The 17,346-nt window shown below is 36.7% G+C and overlaps 2 protein-coding genes across 4 annotated transcripts; one reads left to right on the forward strand and one right to left on the reverse strand.

Moving 5' to 3' along the window:
* Positions 1-498: 498 nt before the first annotated feature.
* On the forward strand, positions 499-12,363 carry LOC104894694 (TOM1-like protein 4). 3 transcript variants are annotated; one of them, XM_010680992.4, is made up of 10 exons: positions 499-635; positions 1,425-1,571; positions 3,329-3,407; positions 5,946-6,044; positions 6,143-6,256; positions 8,826-8,971; positions 9,954-10,035; positions 10,538-10,623; positions 10,710-10,907; positions 11,402-12,363. In XM_010680992.4, the coding sequence occupies exons 2-10, from the start codon at positions 1,462-1,464 to the stop codon at positions 12,075-12,077; spliced, it is 1,590 nt and encodes a 529-aa protein (XP_010679294.1). In that variant the 5' UTR covers positions 499-635; positions 1,425-1,461; the 3' UTR covers positions 12,078-12,363. The 3 variants fall into 3 exon arrangements, with proteins under 3 accessions (XP_010679294.1, XP_010679291.1, XP_048499205.1); XM_010680989.4 differs by lacking the exon at positions 499-635 and adding an exon at positions 663-814; XM_048643248.2 differs by lacking the exon at positions 499-635 and having other exon boundaries at positions 1,408-1,571.
* Positions 12,364-15,799: 3,436 nt separating this feature from the next.
* Positions 15,800-17,055, reverse strand: LOC104894967 (uncharacterized). Its single transcript, XM_010681359.1, has 3 exons — positions 17,032-17,055; positions 15,998-16,735; positions 15,800-15,916 (listed from the first exon to the last, which is right to left on the reverse strand). The coding sequence occupies exons 1-3, from the start codon at positions 17,053-17,055 to the stop codon at positions 15,800-15,802; spliced, it is 879 nt and encodes a 292-aa protein (XP_010679661.1).
* Positions 17,056-17,346: the final 291 nt, after the last annotated feature.

The following is a 17,346-nucleotide window of genomic DNA, read 5'->3' on the forward strand; positions in this document are numbered from 1 at the left end:
TGGTTTCATTCTTTCAAGCATTAGTGTTTATTCCAACCTTTTCGTGATCCCCCTTAACTGATGCGTCATCTTCTTTCACTATCTTATTAATATGTCTTTGCTCCATATACCATGAATCAAGATTAAAAGCACTTGTTGAACTTTGGATCAACGTGTGAAGAAAAGAAGGATAATAATAGGGACATGAAGATATATAAGGTGGGACATATGAAAGAAAGAAATAATGAAGCACAAACGTCAAACTCATAAATAGAAAATCAGAATATTGGAATAAACAATAGAAAGTTAACAATCTTAACAAAAAATTTGTAAAAATAAAATAAAATAACCAGCAACCCGTGCAGTTGCACACACGGACTTCAAAACTAGTATTAGTTTATTTAGAAATAATGGACTTTTTTTTTTGTGTTTTTTTTTTTTTGAGGGGATGGACGTTTTGTTATTGGTGGAGTATTAGTTTAGGTTGAAGGAGGCGTTGAAACGCGTCCCGGAAGGCGAAAGTCCATATCGGAGGGCAGACGATGACGCGAACCCCAAAGTACTACTTGTTCTACAGACTACAGTACAACTTACAACTAAAAAAACAACACCTTTCTATCTCTATCTCTCTCACCGTCCCAACAAAAGCTCTCCAGGTCAGTTATTGATAAACAATAATAATATTCATAATAATAAAAACTCACTTAACTCTTTAATTTATCTTCTCTTTTTCTCTCTCTCTCTTCTTTAATTGCTTCAGAAGCAAACTAAACCCCTCTCTCTCTCTCTCTCTCTCTCTCTCTCTCCCTCTCCCTCTATCTCTTCTTTTTGACGGGTAAGTTTTTTAATCTCAATTGAATTTTCCGATTTTTTCATTTTGGTTCTTCGTGTTGATCGTTTACCACGGATTTGATGCTGAGAATTTTTGCGTACTTAGACTAGTAATGGATCGAGATCAGTTCAATTCAGCTCCTTTTTTTTTTGTACAATACGATGTTAATTTGTTGATTTCTAGAGGATTTTCATATATATTACTCTAATTTAGTTTTTTCAAGTTTTTGTTGCGAGTGATCACTTACTTTCTGTAAATGTTCAATGTTTTTGGCTTTGAGTTTCATTTATGCTTTTGCACGTTTGATTATCCGTTTGTTTTTGTTACTGAAATTCAGTAATTATATCATGAATTTTGTTATAATCACAATTGATTTCACAAATGAATATATATCTTCATGGGAAGGTTTATGTGTAATTGAAGTTGTTGGACAGAAAGTGAGGATTTTATGATCTGATAGTAAAATTAAACGTATTTAAGTGTGTATGCGATTTGAGGTTTTATGGTTTGACGTGTGAATTGGAGAGTTTATGTTTCTGCAGATCAGTGAATGATTGGCAGTAGATGGAATTATAGGTAGGGCTGATAATTGATCGCGTTATGGTCTTTGTAGGTTGATAAAATAGCACGGTAGTAGGAACGCAAAGAGGATGTCTAACAACGGAGCAGCAGTTGCCGAGAGGGCGACCAGTGACTTGCTAATTGGTCCAGATTGGGCAGTAAACATGGAGCTCTGTGATATTATTAATATGGATCCAGGGTAATTGTTTTTTTGATTTTGGTAGTTTTATGCTAGAATATGATGGTTACCTTATAAGGATTGAAGGATAATTAGTATCACAAATGTTTATTAGTTATTAACTTATTATACACTCCGATGATGTGGTACCTTTTGGTGAAGAGAGTTTTATAGAGTAAGAATTAAATAAATAGCTTAAAGGAAATGACAAGTGTCCTTTACAAATTGTGTAATGTTGTTCTAGACATTAGAACTATAACCATATAAATTTGTTTTCATCTCCTTCCATTACGTAAAACAAGCCAAACAGTCTGTTTACTTGTTTACTTTTGCATCATCACATTCTTCCGGTTCTAGTATGTATAAAGATCATTTGTCATCACATCAAAAAACTTGCAGCTAGAAATCGAAAATTGAATGCCACATCATCAAAGAGGATGAGAAAGAAGGGGATTGTCATTATGATGAACACTATTTGACGAATTGAGAACTCATGAGCCTGGAGTAATAAAGCAAAAAAATATTGAAATCTTGCAGCAACATTTTCTCTACACCAACTAGTATTCTGATTTTCGAGCAAATTGGACAAAGTCAAATAGAATACAGAAAAAAAGAAAAGGGACCAATTGGCTTTTAGGGGAGAGAAAAAGTTTCCTTTAATAAAATGTGATGGTTATGGCAACAGTGGCGGCAATAGCTCAGGATTTATACCTTGATAACCCCGGTCCTTTAAGTCACTGCCACAGACTTGAAGTTTCTGCCTTGCCCCAAGCTGACACCCCTTCCATTTCTCCCTTCGTGGAAGCTATAAAGATTAACGTTGGCAAGTTTGAGGTCGGGGTACTTTTATGAGAGGATTGAGTTGGGCTGACTAAATTGGGATCAGTGGTGGTGATGGTGATAAAGAGGATAGAGAGAAGGGAGAGGGAGGTGTTGTCCGAGTGCTTCACGATAATGGCTAGAGGCGTGAGAAGGATAACAAAAAAAAGAGGGAGAAAAAAGGTATTATGGAGATGGAAGATAGATGAGGGAGGGAGAGCAAAAGGACTGATAGTAAGAGGAGTAAGTAACTATGGCTTATTATAAGGTAAAAAATCTGAAGGTGGGAAGTTGGAGGAAACGACAACAAATGAAAAGATGTGGAGGTATATAAGCAAATCATTTGAATGCTTTGCATTAAAAAATGAATTTAAGGTACGACCACAAGCATAATTTTATACTCCTCCGCTCTAAAATAAATGCAACATTGGGGGAGGCACAAGAAATAAAGCGAGGAGAAAGATAAAGAGAAATAAAAGGAGAGACCCATCACCAATGTGATAAGGGGAGATAGAGAGAACTCAATCCAAATAAAGTAATGTTGCATTTATTTTGAAACTTCCTAAAATTGTGAGTGCTGCAATTATTATAGAATGGAGACGTATAAGTTTTTTTTAAGGTACTTCTCTATAAAAGCTGTATTTGAAAGGTACTTCAGATTTTTCTAATTTAGAATCTGGTAATTGTTCAAGCTCAATGATAGTTTAGGCTTTCGTTATTATTTAACAAACTGCTATTCTTGTATTAGTGCTTTAGGCATTGGATCTTTGGTTTGGTAGCATAGCTTTTTTTTTTAAAAAATTACCAAGAGGGTTGTGGATTGTGTTCATATTTTGCTTTGCTGCAAATCGGTTTTAATTTTATTGAACATATCGCTTGCTTTCCATGACTTCATTGGGAATATTTGCAGCTTATGTAAAATTTTATCTCTCCTGCTTTTACAAAGAATTTATTTACAGACAAGCAAAGGATTCCCTGAAGATAATTAAGAAGCGCCTTGGAAATAGAAGTTCAAAAGTGCAGCTTCTTGCTCTTTCTGTTAGTACTTTCAATCTCTACATACTCTCTAAGCTTTATTAGTATCTTGTATTTATGAATACATATATTTCTTTTGTTTGGGTTGTCTAACTGATTTGCAATTGTAGAATCAAAGTTTGTTTACATTTCATGGTTGATGAGAGAAATTTGTTATTTGATAGTTGCACACTTTCTTTCTAATGTTTCTGATGTGTAGAGCATAATACTATAATAGGACATCAATTTATTTATTATAGTACTCTTGAGGATCAGTGCCTTGTATATATTGAATTCCAATCCGAGTTTCGCTTGTATTGGTTTAATTAATTTGCTTTTCATGGGCAAAGTGAACTTGTTCTTAGTTTGTATTGGAGCTTTGATGTAACACAGACATCAAAATATTCGTTTCCATGCATCTCTCTGTTGTGTTTGGTTCTAGGGTTGACTTTAATCTGTCAAACATGCATGGCTTTGCTGAAGAAAGCAGTTGTATATTCTGGTTTCAACTTTGATTCTGCCAGAAACGGAAGTGAAAGTGACATCAGTGTAGCTTATTAAATCGTTGCTAAGTTTTCAAGATCTGAGGTCATGGTATGTGGATTGATAAACAACGATAGGGAGGTGAAATCTTTTGCATACTTGTGTAATTTTAGTTGAGCTTTAGGAGTCTCGGTTATGCCTACTGATACCTTGCTCTGGGAAATCTGTGTTTGTTTTACTTGTTACGTGTCTTTACTTCCTCGATGCTATTTTCAGTGTTATAACTTAGAAGGCTAACCTTTATGCCTGTAGTCAGTAATATTCTTGAAAACAGGTAGCTATGGACAAGACTGCTTGTTATCTTAATGTGGTATTCCTAAAGAGGTTATCTGCTTCTCGAAGGTCAGGGGTCTAGTTGTATGCAGCTTGGCATCCACCATTAATTCCCTAGATTGTCGTTTAGTTGTTTGCTTGTGTACGAAAGCCTACAATGCTCAGAAGTTCTTATGAAGGCCACATGTCTCGTTTCAGAAATTTGGGAACTTAGAAATTCCTGGGTACCTTATTCAAATAGATTTGCAACTTCTCCTCCTTTTGGATTTCTCATGTCACTTTTTAGTGAAGCCTAACTAACCTCATTACTATCTTTAGTTATGTCATTGTTAGTAGCAAATTAGCAATCAAAAGACTGTGGCCTTATTTGGCAATTAGTAGATAGCTGTTAATTGATTGTATCAGTTGATAGCTGATAGCTTATTGTATTAGCTGATTTGACTACCCGATTATATTAGTTGTTTTTATAAAGGTGTTTGGTAGATAGCTAATAGTTGATTGTTAATTGATGAAGTAAAATGACCAATAAGGACATTGGCTTAATATGTTAGGTTTAGGGATACCTAGGCAAGGGCAGTAGTTTTAGAGAACTTTAGACATAAATGTAATTTTCTCTTTCATTTTCAAACCTCTAATATCAAAAAACTCCTCCAGCTTTTTCAAAAAGAGCTTTTGGATCCCAAAAAACTATTTCAAACCTCTCTTTACCAAACACCCAAATTAGAGGATTAACAATTCAAGCCCTCTAATATGACTTCAAACCTCAAATTTTACCCTAAACCTCTCTATACCAAACAGGGTCTATCGTAATTTTAAGCAAAATTGATGGATGTACTGTTTCAATTTTTGTGTTTGTGTATTTCATTTTCTTTTTTCTTTTTTTTTTTTTTGAAAATTGCATTTGGGAGGTGACCAACAACTCAAAGTCTCAAACCAGAGTTGCACCTATCTTTTGTTGCTTCCGTGAGGGTAGGTGGTGATATGCTGGAAGCCACATGAGCTGAGGCATGTCGGGGCATGTCGGCCAAAAATTTCTTTTCTGTGTTGGTGCATGTTATATGTCCGGGTGCGCAGCTGTGAGTTGGGCTTGGACAAATTTCAATATCAATAGTTTAATCTGGGACCTATACACCTATATTACTGTGGCTCAAGTACTTATGTCAGATATGGGTATGTGTCCAGCCCAAGTGTCGAACTCAACTGATTCATGAAACATTTCCGTGGTTTTAGTTCAAAAGAATGTGTTGCAGACTAGCAATGTGACACTGTCCATACATGTCAGAGTGCGAGGATTTGACATGGATACTTGTGATAAATTGAAGTGTTCGAGTAGCATAGCTTGAGCAGCTTGTATCTTTTAGTTAGGTTGATTCAAAAGCCACTATTAACGAGACATTTGCTTCTGAAATTAAAGATGTTAAAGTTCTGCTAGGCGCTAGCTATGCTTTATGGACTCTTGAATAGCTAAAAGCGGCTAAAGGCTTTAGCTTGATTTTTGGTCATTAAATATATTAGTGCTCATTTGATACCGTTGATTCCTTTTTTGCTGGTGAAATTATGCATTATATTTCTTTGGGCTTTGAAGTCTTCAGCTTGCCCAGTTTTCTTGGTTAATAAGATATCTAGATGCCGTCTCTACTTGTGTTAGTTAGCTTAAGGCTTGTCTTAGTAAGAGAATTTCGAATTTTCTATTTTGAAATGAAATCAGAGTTCAGACTTATATGTTGTTCATCTATCTTTTCCCAGGTTTTGGACACTCTTGGGAAAAATTGTGGGGAGAGGATATTCCAGCAAATTGTTGAGCGTGATATTTTACATGAAATGGTCAAGATTGTGAAGAAAAAGGTGTTTATTCTTCTTATTTACCCCCCCCCCTCCCCTCCCCAAAAAATAAAAAATTGATACATTATTGCTTAGCACTAATTTAACATTTTCTTGCACAGCCAGATTTAGGTGTGAGGGAAAGGATATTGATTCTGATAGACACCTGGCAGGAGGCTTTGGGAGGACCAAGGGGAAAATATCCCCAGTTCCATGCAGCATATAACGAATTGAAGGTGAAACACAGTCTAACTTTGTTTTCACCATTTAGTTTCATACGTGTGTGATTACCTTTTTTCTCCCTTTCTGGGTGATGCACCCTACTTCCCCCCAACCCGTTGGCGGTATTTTCTGCTTAATTTTTCTGAAAATTTATAAAATTGCTTCTTTTAGTCTCCTTTGACATTGCATAGCCAAATGGGGGTTGGCGATCCAGCTGAGTATGCATCAAAGAGCAAAGACTGATTTGAATGTATCAACAACCTTTTTCTGAAAAAATGTTTCAGAAATAATATAATTATAAGGTTACTGTTTTTTGAGGTAGAAAAAAATAGTAATTAGGTAATCATTAGAATATTTAATAAATGTTAATTTTAATTATGATCACCTTACAAAAACTTAGCATGTCTGAAAGCATTTTGTTAGGAGACTGAATTGTATATGGGTGGGTTTGTTTTTCGGGCTAATATATTCTTTTAAGATTTGGATTTGTGTCTCCTACGACACGAAGCAAAACTAATGTGGAGCTTTTATGTAGTGGACCGTTGTGGTTTATTGTTATCCGTTTATGTCTTGGACTTTTCCCCTACTAAACGAAGCTAATTAATGCGGCGTTCTATGGAGTGGATCGTTATGGTCTATTGTCAAGGATTGTAATATTTCTTATAATTAGAATATGTTATTGTATCAACATGAGGCTTAAAGTGGATTCTGAATTATGACCTAGTTTCCATATCCCTCCCTGAATTGTGTTCCTCTATCACTAGAGTTGATGTCCTAAAACTTTCATTCCAAAGATTGAATACTCAGCTCCACACGACCACACCTATGACGGATCTGTATCCTTGGGTCTAACTCCCAAGTACTTTGAAGTTTGGAGCTGTTATGGGGTTACTGAAAGATTTTTGATTGGAAGATATTGATGGTGGCTTGTCTCTCTGATTGATCATCTATTTACCAATGAAGAAGGTTTGTGCTAGTTTGGAGGCCAGAGAGGTTGTGTATGACATGATCTTGCCTTAGTATATTATATTAGAAACATATTCGGCTTTTAAATATGTAAACTTGGAAGGTGGGTTGTTTCTGAATACAATCATATCAAATTGTCCTAAATCATAAATGACCACTGTAAAGAGTTGACTTGGTTGAGAAGCAGTAAAGGCCAAAATGGAAATAGTTGTGTGGCTTTGCTTCCCGGCTTAAAAATAAGCTAGGTTTTCCAGCACTTAAGTTGGTTGAACTTGTTTAGTTTCCTACTTCCCTCCAAATTTTCTGGTGCCCGGATAAGGAGAAGGGGTTGTTGGAGCCTTGGAGGGATGGGAATCATCGAAGCAGAATTTTGACTATAGAAATGAGATAATTGCAGAAATGGGACATACTTGTCAATACCTTCTTTAATATCATCCCAATACAGAAAGCTTGATGATTTTTCATTCTTGACAATGCTACTCTCCTTTTCAGTCGAAAATATAAGCTATAACTTGACGACCAGTCTTGAATAAATTTCTGTTGGTCCTTACTGAATCACAGTTCTTTATGTAACAAGGTATTGTTTTATGAAGTAATATATATCGATCTAGCTTCAGAATGTTGAAATGGATTTGGTAGTACTATATTGCCGTTGCTTTACAAATTTTCTGTCATTTTTTTTGGTATGCTATGGATCTTATATGACTATAGGTGGGAAGAGGATCAATCTTTTCTCTGCAAAGGGGAACTATATTGCCTTTGTTTTTTTATGGATATGTTGTCATTCTTTGTATGCTATGGACTTTATATGACTAAATAGGCAGGACAAGGATCAATCTTTTCTTCTGCAATGGAAACAAGAATAATATAATTGCTTGAGGGGAGTGGTTTGGTTGTGTGCCTAATTAATTTGGTGGATATTCTTCAAGGGGATTAGATTTTATGGTCTCACCTCTTTCCGTCTCACGAGGTTCCCTGGCTCTTAGTTTGACATTTCTCTCATATGTTTGGCTGTTTTTTTTGTTGTCTCTTGATAAAAATTTCCGTCTATATGTAATCTGTATATATTTAAAGGTTGGTGCTCCTATCAAGAAAAAATCCCATTCTTAGGTACAGTTCCGCATTTGCGGAAGCGCCTTGTAACAGATTAATGGAAGTATTCTGGCCAATGCGGCGTAATTTTTGTTTTTTTCCAAAAAGCACATTTATGTGTTTTAAATCTCATTTGATATTTAGTTTTCGAAGTGTTTTATCGACATAATATGACCAAAATTTATCATAATGTAAGTGGGTTGTACAGAATGAATGCTTTTATTAAAAAATATGCTCCATCAACTGCATGATTAAGTAGTAAACTATTTTTAGGCAACTTTGATAAAATAATAAGTGTAACGGGGAAAAGTGTTGCATGGTGACCGTCATGTGACCGATGACGCGATGAGCATGATGTGATTTCTATTGCTACGTTTTGTAATGGGGTTGTGACTTGTGCCTAACAACTCCAATTATGTTACACACGGCTGCCGTGCAGTTTGAATGGCCATCTTTCAAATTCTTAGCTCCCAACTTGTCTATCAAATCAATTTTTGATTGATTGTTCTTAGTTTATACTGACAGTCGGCTGGGATATCATTCCCACCTCGAGAGGAGAACAGTGTACCGTTGTTTACTCCTCCACAAACTCAGCCAGTTTCGCATCCTGCTCCAGTTTTTGAAGATGCTACAATTCCTGATTCTCTGGAGTCTGACCCTTCTGGTTTGAGGTACATTCTGGTTTAGCTTAGAGTCTTCTGATTTTTTATATGTATATAATTCAGTTTCCTACTTAGAAGCTCCATAATATTTAAATGCAAAACAATCAAGATTGAGGTTGGCTCCGTAATGCATATCCTAGAGTGTATTGCCTTTTTCAAGATGTCCTTTAAGTTACATGATTTATGTCAAGTTTGCATTTTCCCATTTACATTGTGTGCTATGTGTGATAGCAAGGACATAATTATTTTTCGCTTTTGCTCCCTTTTTTTGTATGGTTGAAACTTGAAACTCCTTGTGTTTAATAATATTGCTTTTCATTGCTTAACACTTTAAGAGAAGTGATTGTTCCTCTACAGTATACTTGATTTCTAGAGTTTTGAGGTGACTGACATTGGGAGAGTTTGTGTATAAAGGCCTTTTAGTACTATGAGAACTTCGAAGTTCATCTCTTGTCTATTAAAAGTAGCAAAAATGGTTTATGATTACAGTCTCAAGTTCGAATGTGCTTATTTTTGGGGGTGGGTGTGTGTGTGTGTTTGTTTGTTTTTTTTTTTGGGGGGGGGGGAATAAACTTCACTATGCAATATAAAGATTTTATTAATCAAAGTACTTAGCAACACAATAATCTGTACATAAACATTAGAGTTGACTTTGATTCGTGCAATCTGCATGTGGACTCGTCAGGAATTGATTCCAGTTGTCATGTGCATTCGAAACCATTGGAACCTTGTTACCTTCATACTGGTAAATGTTGTATTAAGTTTGCATCTCCTAGACGATCCTTAATTTGCATGGCTAATTCAAAATTTGACGTCATAACTTCCCGCTCTTTTTAGCTAATTGTTCTGTTTACATTTATAGATATTGTATTCATACGAAATGGTCATCTTTGATCTAGTCCCTCTGCTATCATTGACAGTCTTTTATCCAATTTGAGTGGCATCTGTTGTTGAACTAGCCTTTTCAAGTTCTGAATTTTGTTTCAAGCAGCTTGGAAGAAATCCAAACTGCGAAAGGGTTGGCTGATGTTTTGACGGACATGCTTGGAGCTTTGGATCCCAGAAACAGAGAGGTATGTTGTGCATTCTAGGTGTACATGTTACATTTTGATGGACTCGTATACTTGACATTCTGATGAACGCATCCTTTTCATTTAGACATGGTTACTCAGGGTTTCTAAAGGTGATGTCCCAAAGATCGTTCCATATGGCAAGATTGAGATCTTAATACATGGCATTCTCAGTAGTTACAACTTAACATGCTGTTTCGATAGACTACTAGAACAGAAATATCCCTTTGTTATTGAACTATTAGTTCTAAGTCATCTGGCAATTAATCAATCATTAATAGTGTACTTGCATACTCTTGATATCCTGTATTGGATTTAGAAATATCCCTTTGTTATTGAACTATTAGTTCCAAGTCATCTGGCAATTAATCAATCATTATTAGTGTACCTGTGTACTCTTGATATCCTGTGTTGGATTTAGGAGATTCTTTATGCGTTTTAGCTTTCATTTTTCAATTCATTATGTGGAGCAGCAGGAGGACCTAATGATTTTAATCTATTTTAGGGGGTAAAAGAAGAAGTGATTGTGGAGCTCGTTGAGCAGTGCCGTAACTATCAAAAGCGTGTTATGATGCTTGTGAATAATACCACGTAAGTGTCTTACGCATGTGTTAACTCAGAGCTACGTACTGTGATATAAATAATGTGGTGCTGAGATCTAGGTTTCCTTTTTCAAGGGATGAGGAACTTCTCTGTCAGGGTTTAGCATTGAATGATGACTTGCAGCGTGTGCTTAGCCGTCATGATGACATTGCTAAAGGAATTGCGACTGTAATCTCAGATCCAACTAGAACTTCAGCTGCACCACTTGTGAACGCCAGTCATGACCATGAAGAGGAGGAATCAGAGGATGAATTTGCCCAGCTGGCGCACAGGTAATTATTCTGAGCTTGCATATAGACTAGTTTCTTTATAATGGATTTTCTTACCAAGAGAAGCTATCAAGGAGTTATAATTTAGTTGCTATCAGTAACTGGCCAGAAGTGAGATGATTGCCAATATTTGAGTGCATAAGGCTTGCTTTCCCCTAGAAAGTGGGCTTGGTAGATTTGCTTCAAATTTTCCTTATATATTATAGGTTCCCTGTATCTTGCATACTTGCTGACTATATGGGTGGGTATTGTCTTCATTCTTCCATATGAGTGGGTATTGTCTACATTCTTCCATATATTTTAGGAGCTTTGCATAGAAATCTGAATCATATAACGTAGTATATAGTAACAGCTAATGAAGTTCCACCTCCCTGTCCAGTTGGTATGATGGGAATCATTATTCTGGCCCAATTAAGTTTTATGTGGTGTGCCAATTGTACTTATATTTAAGTCATGACCTCCTATATATTTGTCTGAATCAAACCATGATATTGTAGGTCAAGGGATTTGCAGCGACAAGGACGAAATCAGGCTAATTCTGGGGTTGAACCAGCACAAGTGAATCCTCTTCTTCCTCCTCCCCCTTCGTCAAAAAGGCCAGTCATGACTGATGCTGGCTCATACGATTACCTGAGTGGTGATTTATACAACTCTGAGAGATCCTCCAATTATCCTAGCAGTGATCTATACAATGTAGACAGATCCGGGGCAGCAGAGCCGCCGGTGCCCTATTCTGTTAGAAGTCCAACCAAGTATCCAAATCCTACCTCTTCTCTCAGTCCATTATCTTCCTCACCGCCTCATCAGTCCAATAACAGTAGTTCTTCACCTTTGTTTGATAAGAGCCCTTTATACGATGAACCTACTCATATGAGCAAATCTGACAAGCTTCCTTTAGCTCCTTGGGACTCTCCTTCTCCCCCTGGAAATTTACCCCCACCCCCTTCCAAATATGATCAGAGGCAACAGTTCTTTGAGAAACAGACTTTTCCTGGTGGGGCGTCACATTCCAGTAGTGGATCCAGTTCTCCTTATGATGGCTTGGTGGGACAGACAAAGGGTCTCTCTCTTAACTCATCGACCCCTCCCAAGCAAGAAGAGCCAGAGGATGCTTTATTCAAGGACCTGCTTGATTTTGCAAAATCCAAGTCTCCATTCAAAGTCCAACAATAGATCATCTCGAATAATTCTATAGAGATATGAGTTGCTGCAGTACAGATTTGGATAATTAGCTTCCTAGGATATTGTCAAATTTATGTATGGCTCTTGGACTATATTGCTGTATGGATGTACCTTCTCTATTTGGTTTTCGGCTCACCTGTATCATGTTGTGCTTGTTTCATTTGGAGCATCTTCAGCTGTGACTTGTTAGTGCTTGGGATGGAAGAACTGGTTGGTTGTATAGTACTTTTCGGTGACCTTTGAAGTGGTAATTGAACGCACTGATTGTTCTTTCAAAGTGTGCTTAACATCGACTTCTCTAATTCTCTGTAGTCTACTAGTTGCACAAGCTTGTTTTTTTTGGTAGTTCCTGAAGTACATGGCTAGATACTGCTGTACGAACATTAGATGCTGGATATCTCACGTGCAGGCTTGTCGAAGTAGTTCAATATCGTACGTAGAAAGCATATCTTGAGTTGGTACGGAAATGGGATCCCCAATAGCTGGAGACAAAAGATTCATATGAGAAAATATAAGTAAAAGGGCCTTCGCTTGAGCCTCCATCAGTATCAATCTATAATGAGCTAGCTCACTTTGCACAAGGCTACGCTAGCCATACCATAAGCCATCTGCTATGTTGGAGAACCGGGCACGTCCATGGTTTATGACATCGACGTTCTAAGCAATTTTTGGGGTTAATTGTTGTTGTGCTAACTATAGTGATTAAAAAATACCTGATTTTTAATGACATTTTAAATAAAATTGTAACGTTAAACTATAAGCATCTAATTTTGATCTCAATATATAAATTTAAATTAATATTTCACCTAATTTAAATAAATGAATACCAAAAACTCACATGCAATGATCTGAATAACATGCAATGATTTGGGTTATCGTCTGGACCGACAACTATTCTTTTGACGGAAAACCACAAAGGGGAAATTATATTACCAAATCAGAGCGAGCACCATTAACAACATCCACAGGAAAGTCTTAATCCTACACTTGTTCACCCACCTCAGAAGGAGAGAGATGAGCTAAAAAGTAAGCAAGCTTATTACCACTACATCTAACAAAAGAAAAAGAAACAACATCAAAATCATCAACTAAATGAAGCATGTCTTCTAAAATAAGTTGAAAACTACTTGCTCCACTCGGTTGATTCTTCAAAGCTTTGATAACGCTTAGAATATCACCTACCATCACAAAATCTTCTAACACCCATCGACTTGGCAACTATCAACCCCCACCTCATAGCATCACCTCCGCCAACAAACACTCCTTGACCTTCAATGCAAAATCCGCAACACACCACGCCACCCTGCCAGCCGTGTAACACCCGCAATTCTCTATTTTCCAAAATACCTTTTAAATATAAAACTTAGAGAATTATCAAAATATTATCGCCTCTGCGATAACGTATCGGCTTATTCAGAATTTTCTAGCGAAATTCATAATAAACGAACTTTAGAAATAAAATTTAGTCAACTAAAAAGTCAAATGAACAATATTCAAATTCAAACTCAAAAGTCAAAGTCAATGACAATAGTCAACATCAACTACGAAAAATAAAAAGTCAACTATACTAAATAGTGAACACAAGCTCTCCAATCCCGAACCTATGACACATCATCTTCAAACCTGTGAATGATGATGCATTATTGATCCCTAGAGACTGCTCACCAAATGGATCATCACAGGTTCAATAAGACATAGCCATGATCAATATTGACAATATACACACACAAAACATGTGATCAACAAAGTTGAGTACTACATAATGAATAAACAATCCTAACATGATACTAATAAATGATAAGTAGTAATAAATAATAATATAGTAACATTGCAGACTATTTCTACATAACTAAACTTCAACATTAGTGTAAAGCTGGGAGTTTTAATGCATTTCATTACACACTTAATGAAATGAGAAGGAAACTGAAGGATCTTCAATAAATCTTCCACAAAGGCCCATTCAATCGAGTCATATGCTTTTCGAAGGTCAATTTTCATCATTACACCAACCATCTTACTACCTCTACTATTGAATCTCTTCACTAAATCTTGGCAGAGAAGGATATTACTTATGATACTTCTTCCTGTAATAAATGCACCTTTATTGGGGGAAACCAAATTAGGGAGCACAATGTTGAGTCTTGTAGAAATCAACTTTGTAATTGTCTTATATAGGATATTCCAGCAAGCAATAGGCCTATAGTCACTGACTGTTGCAGGGCACTTTACTTTAGGAACTAAAGTAATAGCTGTAACATTCACTTCTGACAACAGCTTCCCATGGGTGAAGAAGTCTTTGATAGCCTCAATAACATCCAGCCCCACAATCTCCCATGCCTTCTTGAAAAAAAGACTAGTGTAGCTATCTATGCCAGGAGATTTCTCATCAGGTATGGAAAATAAAGCTTGCTTTAGCTCATCAGAACTAAATTGTAAATTCAACATCACCTTCTGTTCTTCTGATACTACCTTCCCTTGATTAATAATAATCTCTTCAAGTGGCCTGGTAAGACCACTGCTTCCCAACAGGGATTTATAGAATTGAAGGAAAGCCTCACTCACATCTTCAGGCTTGGAAACCCACTCCCCCCTCTCATTCTGGATTGTATTGATCCTATTTTGAACCCTTCTCATTCTAATACTTTTGTGGAACAGTCTTGTGTTGTCATCCCCTTCTTCAAGCCATCTCACCTTAGCCTTTTGCCCCAAGAAGGACAACAAATTCTTATGTGCCAGTTGATAACTTCTCCTACATGTCATTTCTTTCTCAATAAGATCTAGATTTGTAGGATTAGCTTGAAGACTCTATTGGATATCTACTAACTCCTGATAACACCTTGTATTTTGCACAGAAACATCTTCATACTCCTCTGCATTCAATCTTTTAAGGTCTTGCTTCAGTAGCTTCAGCCTTTTAACCATCTATACATCTTTGTCCCTCTGACCTCCTTCTCTCACCCACTTCTAATCACTTCTAAAAACTTATGGGAATGGCTCCACATATGTAAAAACCGAAATGGTTTCCTATTCACAGAAGGAAAGGACTTTAGCAGCACAGGACAGTGGTCATAATCACCCTTTGGCATATAATGCACCTCTGTCATTGGAAAATTTTTCATCCAAACCTCATTCCCCATTACTCAATCCAGCTCACAAAAACCCTTCTATCCCCCTCTTGCTTATTACTCCATGTGTAAAACTGACCAGTTACTTTCACATCCATCATTTTACAAGCATCAACACAATTCTTCAAATCAACCAGTTCCCTCTCCCTCACTGGTTGACCAATTCTCTCTTCCATGCCTAAAATTGCATTGAAATCCCCTAACATCACCCAAGCACCAGAGATGTTTTCAGTGAGTTCAATCAATTTTTTCCATAATTCATGTCTACAACTTCTATCATTATGGCCATAGACAAAAGAGCAGTGGAATTTTCTACCTCCATTAACAGTCTCCACCTCAGTATGCATAAGTTGATCAGAACAGTAGGTAATGTTAACATGGAATGCAGAGGGATGCCATGCTATTACTATTCTACCATTCTTATGCCATGCATTATTATTTGAAAAACACCAACTAGGATACAAAGACAAGTATAAATCACCCATGTTATGTGATTTAACTTTTATTTCAAGAAGGCTAAATAGTCTTATATAATTCGTAATAATTTTGGTTCTACTATTTAACCCTCTCACATTCCAAGACAAAATATTATCCATGGAAGTCAGGAGGCTCCCCATCCTGGCTTTCATCCTCTTCATCTGCCTCCAGCTCATCCTCATCTTCTACAGTGACAGCATTGTCAGGATGCTCCACCTCATTAGCAAGCTTTTTTAATACATCAAATGAGTTGTTAACTACCATTATTAGTTTTGTAGTCTAAACTAGTTGAGTCCCCCTTTTTGCTACCAGTGTGAACTCCTCTACACTCTTGACTGGTTTCTCCTTCACAATCCATATCTTCTTTATCTTCCTTGTCTCGTGATAACATTGAGCAGTTTCATGGCCTAAACCATGACAAGTCCCATAGATAATAGGCTTCCATTTATATCCTATAGCCTGGCACATTTGTTCTCCTTTCTCATTCTCAAACATAATGGAATTAGGAAATTGTTGATCAATATCAACCTCAACAAGAATTCTAGCAAAATTCAATCTATCTTTAGCCTTTGTGGCTTGGTCAAGCTTGATTGGCTTCCCAACACCTGCCACAAGCTTAAACAGACATGATTCCCCCTTGTATTTGAGATCCAATCGAGGTAATTGAATCCAAGTTGGTATGCTCTTCACTGTCTCCTTTTGAAAATTCATGTCCTGATGCCAAGCCTTTACTACCATTGGCTTCTTATCAAAGAACTGGAAGCCACCATTAAGAATAGCATCTCTTTGCTCTTGTGATTTCAATCCTACCAAGAAGAAATCCTTGCCAACAACTCCTACTTTGTCAATACCATACTTTCCCCAAATTCGTCTCACAAAACCATCCATTACTGGAAAAGGTGGATTCGCACCTATAACATAACAAACCACAGCGTTCTCCCAATACTCAATTTCATCCTTCACATCCTCAAATCCAATCTTAATTGATACAAATTGTTTACCAATTCCAGTATTACAGTCATCAATCGCAATTGCAGATGAATGTACCTTCTCAAAATCACTAATTAGACTACGAGATTGAATAATACCTTGCTCAATTGTATCCAATCAACTCTGATTTTTCTTCATTATTGTCAACCACTCCGACAGTTGAGCCTTCTCTCTATTTTGCTATTGAAGAGCTTCAATGGAGCTTTTCGGAGACAGAGGTTCCTTCAATGCTGGAATGTCCACCATTAATGACTCTACACCATGTAATTCTGCAATCGATCGTACCTTCCGTCCTTAGTAGATCCTGACGGACCTCTCTTTTTGTTTTGAATAACCGGAGACTATTTCTTTACCTTTGCTTTCGATGATCCTGCCATGGCTACGACAAAATGTCGAGGAAAAAAGAAAACAGTTCTTGAAACAGTTATTCTAGAGAGCGAGAAGAGTTTCTCTCTCTACATTCTTTTTTGTGACGATAAAATCTTTTCCTTAAAAAGATTTTCCTCAAAATCATATTTTTCCTAAAATCAAAACGGTTACCTACAATCTAGGCATATTTACTCAACTGACATAAATGTACCGTTGTAATACTTCATCATAAGTCTAGTTCCTTTTAATAGTTAGTTCTTTTGACTTATTAGTTCAGCGCCAGTTCGTCTGTTCCTTAC

This window comes from Beta vulgaris, chromosome 1 (assembly GCF_026745355.1).
Source record: "Beta vulgaris subsp. vulgaris cultivar EL10 chromosome 1, EL10.2, whole genome shotgun sequence".
NCBI lineage: Eukaryota > Viridiplantae > Streptophyta > Magnoliopsida > Caryophyllales > Amaranthaceae > Beta > Beta vulgaris.

Coding starts and splice junctions, on each gene's coding strand:
- LOC104894694 (XM_010680992.4), top strand. CDS start 1,462: ATGTCTAACAACGGAGCAGCAGTTGCCGAGAGGGCGACCAGTGACTTG. Junction 3,408..5,945: donor TGCAGCTTCTTGCTCTTTCT/GTTAGTACTTTC, acceptor ATCTTTTCCCAG/GTTTTGGACACTCTTGGGAA. Junction 6,257..8,825: donor CAGCATATAACGAATTGAAG/GTGAAACACAGT, acceptor TTATACTGACAG/TCGGCTGGGATATCATTCCC.
- LOC104894967 (XM_010681359.1), bottom strand. CDS start 17,055: ATGGCAGGATCATCGAAAGCAAAG. Junction 16,736..17,031: donor CAGGATCATCGAAAGCAAAG/GTAAAGAAATAG, acceptor GATTTTGAGAAG/GTACATTCATCTGCAATTGC. Junction 15,917..15,997: donor GTGTAGAGGAGTTCACACTG/GTAGCAAAAAGG, acceptor GTATTAAAAAAG/CTTGCTAATGAGGTGGAGCA.